This window comes from Limulus polyphemus, unplaced genomic scaffold (assembly GCF_000517525.1).
Source record: "Limulus polyphemus unplaced genomic scaffold, Limulus_polyphemus-2.1.2 Scaffold94, whole genome shotgun sequence".
NCBI lineage: Eukaryota > Metazoa > Arthropoda > Merostomata > Xiphosura > Limulidae > Limulus > Limulus polyphemus.
Window position 1 is genome coordinate 1,009,918 of NW_013665704.1, and position 6,049 is coordinate 1,015,966.

Below are 6,049 nucleotides of genomic sequence, written 5' to 3' on the forward strand. Positions count from 1 at the left end.
AATATATTATATTACTTGCAAATATATTATATTATTTATAAAATATATTATATTATTTACAAATATATTATATTATTTACAAATATATTATATTATTTATAAAATATATTATATTACTTACAAATATATTATATTATTTATAAAATATATTATATTACTTACAAATATATTATATTATTTATAAAATATATTACTATTATAATATATTATTTATAAAAATATAGATGTTTATGCACAAAACAAGATTCACGTGCTTGTAAAAAAACAAAAAGTGATATATTGGAGAGTTCACAGGAAAAAAAGAGGAGTTTTCACCTAGACAAAATAGACAAAGAATAATAAAACATTAAATAAAACAATACACCTTTAGAAAGTGAGGCAGGAGGAGATGGTATTATTAGCACGAAGCTACACAATAGGCTATCTACGCTCTTTCCATCGGGAGGATCAAACCCCGGATTTTACCGTAAAGTTATCGTTGACCCACCGAGGGATCAGGCAGAAGGATTATTAGAGAGAGAAAAAAGGGGGTGAGACATGTATAATAGTAATTTCAAGCTCGTAAGAGATAATCAGTACAAATAAAAGGACAATAAGTAAGACAACAGAAACTGAGAAAAGAAGCAAAAGATGGACGCAGAAGAAAAATGATATGAGAAGAAACATGATAAAGATTGTAAACAAGGAAAAAAGATGACTTGGAATTTAGAAAATAGAGTATCTAATTATAATTAATGCTGAAGGGATGGGGATAATGTGGTATTAAATGTGTTTATAAAACCTGAACAAACGCTCCAAATCTATGAATATATTCTCCACGCGTGATGCCAAGAGAAGCTGTAGGTCAGGGTAATAGAGAGAGAGAGAGGGGAGGAAGGTTAGTTTATACACTGTATTGGAAGCGTGGTTTCAGAGAAGCTAAATACTGATAGATTACGTAAACGTTATAGTCAGCGGCTGGGTTCAAGACTGCACCCCCTGCTGTGGGTGACGGCGATTATGACTTGCCAAAGAAAAAGTTGACTGCAAAGTGAATAAAGGCTATGTGTTTGCTTGTCTGCTTTTAGGCTCTAAATCCATCACATACCAGCGAAACGATATTATCTTCAGGTTATGTTTCTCTATTTAGAAATGTAATGTGTTTTTTCGAACGAAATGATGCCCAAAATAATCTGTACCTACCATTTTACGAACTAAATTAGCGCCTGTGTTTTTCCATAAAATAAGCCAGCACAAGCATTTATCCACGCATATTGTATCATATTTCATTGGTTGGAGGGTTTTAGTATCGCATGTCAATGCCAAAAAGACTCGAGATGTAAAGAAATCCACCATATCACTGCACGAGGGAAAAACAAAACTTATTTCCGTAGGTAATTTCGAACTTTATGTACATCTTGTCGGGGGGGGGGGATAAAAATAGAACATATTCCTGTAAGTAACGTCGAACTCGAGATCCATCATATAGCTACACGAAAGGAAGCTAAAACAGAAACTATTCCTGTAAGTAACTTCGAACTTGAGGTCCATCATATAGCTACACGAAAGGAAGCTAAAACAGAAATTATTCCTGTAAGTAACTTCGAACTTGAGATCCATCATATAGCTACACAAAAGGAAGCTAAAACAGAAACTATTCCTGTAACTAACTTCGAACTTGAGATCCATCATATAGCTACATGAAAGGAAGCTAAAACAGAAACTATTCCTGTAAGTAACGTCGAACTTGAGATCCATCATATAGCTACATGAAAGGAAGCTAAAACAGAAACTATTCCTGTAAGTAACTTCGAACTTGAGATCCATCATATAGCTACATAAAGGAAGCTAAAACAGAAACCATTCCTGTAAGTAACTTCTAACTTGAAATCCATCATATAGCTACACGAAAGGAAGCTAAAACAGAAACTATTCTTGTAAGTAACTTCGAACTTGAGATCCATCATATAGCTACACGAAAGGAAGCTAAAACAGAAACTATTCTTGTAAGTAACTTCGAACTTGAGATCCATCATATAGCTACACAACAGAAGATACAAAATGATATTAATACTTACATTTCACAAAGCCCAAACGCGTCAGTTTGTATTTTAAAATAATTTTGACTTTTAATAAATTTATGTGCTTATGTCTAATATTTTAGTACACGAAGTAGTTAAAGTTTAACGAATAGGATAAGTTCATTAAATGTATTCCTTTATGTAATTTATACACTTCTGTGATAATTTCCAATTAACATGGTGGTCTGTAAAGTTTGACCAGATTCATCATTTTATGTCCGAACTACACGTATCATTTTTATTTTCTATTTAATGTTATGTTACGTATCCAGTAAAACAGGTCTTTACCTACTAAAACACTGTCACTCAGCAATTCGATCACGTCAAGAAACAAATCACAGATCATGACATATCAATTAATAACTTTGTCAACATTACATTCAATCCACAGACCGTATTCCCAAGTATTTTGTTCCCATTCTGTGCTATTTTATGTATATACGCATTTGTTTTGTTGTACATTCCTGATAGAGGAATAAGTACATTCCTGAAGGTTTGACTCATGTGAAAAAAACGTTCTTTGTCATAATCACCTTTCTTGTTTTCATTAATATATTTCATTTTTCCCTAAAAAATGGATTATTTTTGTGTGGCTATTAATCTTCTGTTGGTATCGTTCTCTAGTGGAAGCTTGAAATATGAACTTAGCTTAAGAGAGTCTAGGTTATGATAAAAAAATTCAGCGCAATTATTAATACAATGTAAAGCACTTATAATGAGTACAAGATTAAGTTAGTACGTTATAGCATTATGTCATGCACGTAGATGTTTTTTATCTAAAAATTTATAGGAATATCTATAAAGGGAACAGTCTACTTCGTAACTACATTATTGATAGTCCACTTCGTAACTACATTATTGGTAGTCCACTTCGTAACTACATTATTGATAGTCTACTTCGTAACTACATTATTGGTAGTCCACTTCGTAACTACATTATTGTTAGTCCACTTCGTAACTACATTATTGGTAGTCTATTTCGTAACTACATTATTGGTTTTTGTTCATGCGCAAAAACACCTGTTGGTACCCAGTGACTCAGACAAAAAGAAATCCTTTTATCTAAAACAGTTTTTATTTCTACAGTCGTCTGAGATACGATTTTTTAAAACCTAATCTCTAAAATGGACAGAATATTCAGACCATCAGTTTGTTTTAGTAAAGCTATGTGTAAACCACTGAAAAAAAAATATCCGATTAGTAACTGCAGGCAGTGTCCAACAAGAAAGTAAAGAAAGCGACACTGAGTGCCGAATTATTGGATATCTGAAGTTGTAAAATTAAAGAATCATTCACTGTTAATCTACCATTAGTAATATATATTTTTATGTATAACAAAAAGCTCGATTTCAGCTTTTACTACTGAAATATTTTCGCTTTAACGTCAGGTGCATCTAAAGTTATAAACTAAATAAATAGACGACAATCGGTTTTTGTGATAATTTATGTTTATTGTCTGAGATCATTATAGAAAAATAGTGAAATCAAACTATTAATGATTTTATTGTATTATATCAATTCCTTAGTTTATTAGTGTACTAAAATGTAGTGTAGTCACTGGTGCCACAGATTCTCGAGTAAGAAAGATATCGGCCTATTACAATACAATAGTTACTACAAGACTCATAATAACCTTGTATAGCTAACAATTTTAACAGTGTTTTCGAATGGCTGGGCTCATATTTTGTAAAGTTTTACTTAAAAAAGGTGATGTTTATACTGTTACAACAGCGGAAGTCACGTGACGCTGGTAACACGTCATGAGTTTCTAGAAGATTCATGACTTTTCCTGGCAATTCTAGTCTTTTCTAGGCGCCCTCTATTTTAGTATATAAGCCCGGCAAACAAGGTGGAGATATAATTGCAGATAGACAGATAATTGAGTCAAGCGAGCGGTAGTGACCGTAAGTATAGTACGTGAATCGTTGTGAATTATAGCGTGTGTTTATGTTAAAGTGACTGTGGAAATTCTTTATATTGCAAAGTTGTATTGAGAAAGAATAAACTACTTTTATTTAAGAAAGGACTTGTATCGCTGAAGTTCCTCGGGAAGAATTTATACCGGAAATTAACAAACGACCAGAGACGTAACAATACAGTTTTTAAACACCCAACTCTCAGCAAGAACCCTTACAAGTCACTGGCTTCCAAAACAGGAAAACTTGAGTATTGAAATACCATTTATGTTACCAGATGAATTCGGTTATTTTTAGACACAGATAATACAGTAGTCGAGAGGAATATATCAGATTAGATATATATTTATATAAAATGTTTACAGATCCTTAAAATGCAGTTTTCCTCGTTCAAATAATGATGCTTACATTAAGTTAAAAAAGATATTGACATTCTCAAGCATCTTTATATATAACACACTGACTCCTCAAACATGTTTGTACCAAATAACTGACTCCTCAAACATCTTTATATTATTACACTAACTCATCAAGTATGTTTTTATTAACATACTGGAATCCTCAAACATCTTTATATTAACACGCTAAACTCCTTACTTGAGTACATTATAATTTATAAGTATGCCTAAACTGAGACATGCTTTAGGGAGGCAAACAACAACCTTACAAGTGTATATGTATAGCTTTATAAATGCTAATTTTGATTCTATCAACCGTTGTTATGAGTGAACTAATTTAACACACACTTTAATAACAGCGTGGTTGTTTTTCAGAATATTTTGATATAGCTGGTACTCACCTGTTTTACCAGCCTGCTTACTTCCAAGTACCACAACATGTACTGACATGAAGTTTGTCATCTCCTAGTCTTCACAAGTTAGAAGTTAGTGTTCATTACACGCTCCGTTGTAGAATTATATGGAATTGAATTCTTAGGTTATTCGTTATGTAACGATTCGAAGAATATGAACTACGTTACACACAAACTATTGTATATAACAACACCGAGAATATATCGCTTCCCAACAGTTCTGACAATACCAACGTGTTTATAGACACATCACGTAACAATTTTGATACAGTCTTTCTAATAGTAGCTCCGGTTTTTCTATACACACACACAAATGTATGTACAAACAGGAAAGATATTATTCATAACAGAGTCATATTCTACGTCCACTGTTGCTTGCTGGTAGCTGCTGATAACGTGGTAGTTACTTGATCTCAGCTGCTTGTCTCAAGCGGTTTTTGAACTGTTAAGGGCTCTGTTAATGAAACCATGCGTGAGCCTCAGTGTTACGTGAACTGAATCACTGCATTAATTCCACGAAGTCTTGAGTCGAAACAAATCTCGCGGTGCTCACGTGCCAGTTTCCAACGTGACGTAATGCTCTATCAGGGAAAAGCACAATGTGGTTTATATTTAGCGCCTCTTGTGGCTAATACCACATTCACAAAAGTTACAACCCAGTCTGTATAGACCCGTGGTTCTTGCTCCTCTTAGCTCATTACTAGCTTGCAAGAACAATGGAGGAAGATTAAAGTGTCTTGTGAATATATACACAGGACATCATATAACTTCTAAAGACAGATCGACCCACAATAAAATATATAGTATTTGGTATTATCAAATTGAATGGCACCTTCAGTGGCACATGGGCTAAGTATCCCAAGGGGTTCAGGACTAGCCGTCTCTAATTAAAGACTGTTAATCAGAGTGAGACCAACCATTCAGCAGTACCCACCGCCCATTCTTCGGTTATTTTTAACCAACAACGTTAGACTGATTGCCACAGTTATAGTTATAGCTAAGAGTGCGGAATGTGTGTTCTAAGGCATATCGCGACTCAAACCTCGGCTCTTCCGATTCGCAGCTCTATGAGCTAAACACTAGGGTACGCTCGGCTTCCCAAAATGAAGTATCTCATGGACTATTTCCGTCATATCAACAGGCACAAATGCGTGTACTGAAAAACTAACCACAACTGAAAACTATATTTTTCGTGATGTGAAACGACCAGATGTGTGTTTTGTGTGGGTGGGTGTTGTGAAAATTAAATATTTGCAAATCTC

The 6,049-nt window shown here is 33.8% G+C and overlaps 1 protein-coding gene across 2 annotated transcripts in view; it reads right to left on the reverse strand.

The window, feature by feature from the left end:
• Positions 1-5,284, reverse strand: part of LOC106469129 (ras-related and estrogen-regulated growth inhibitor-like) — a 25,999-nt gene extending 20,715 nt beyond the window's left edge. For both annotated transcript variants that reach the window (XM_022398320.1, XM_013929595.2), the window contains exon 1: positions 4,776-5,284. In XM_022398320.1, coding sequence (XP_022254028.1) covers positions 4,776-4,836 — 61 coding nt within the window. In that variant the 5' untranslated portion in view covers positions 4,837-5,284. The remainder of the gene's footprint in view (positions 1-4,775) is intronic.
• Between the last annotated feature and the right edge of the window lie 765 nt (positions 5,285-6,049).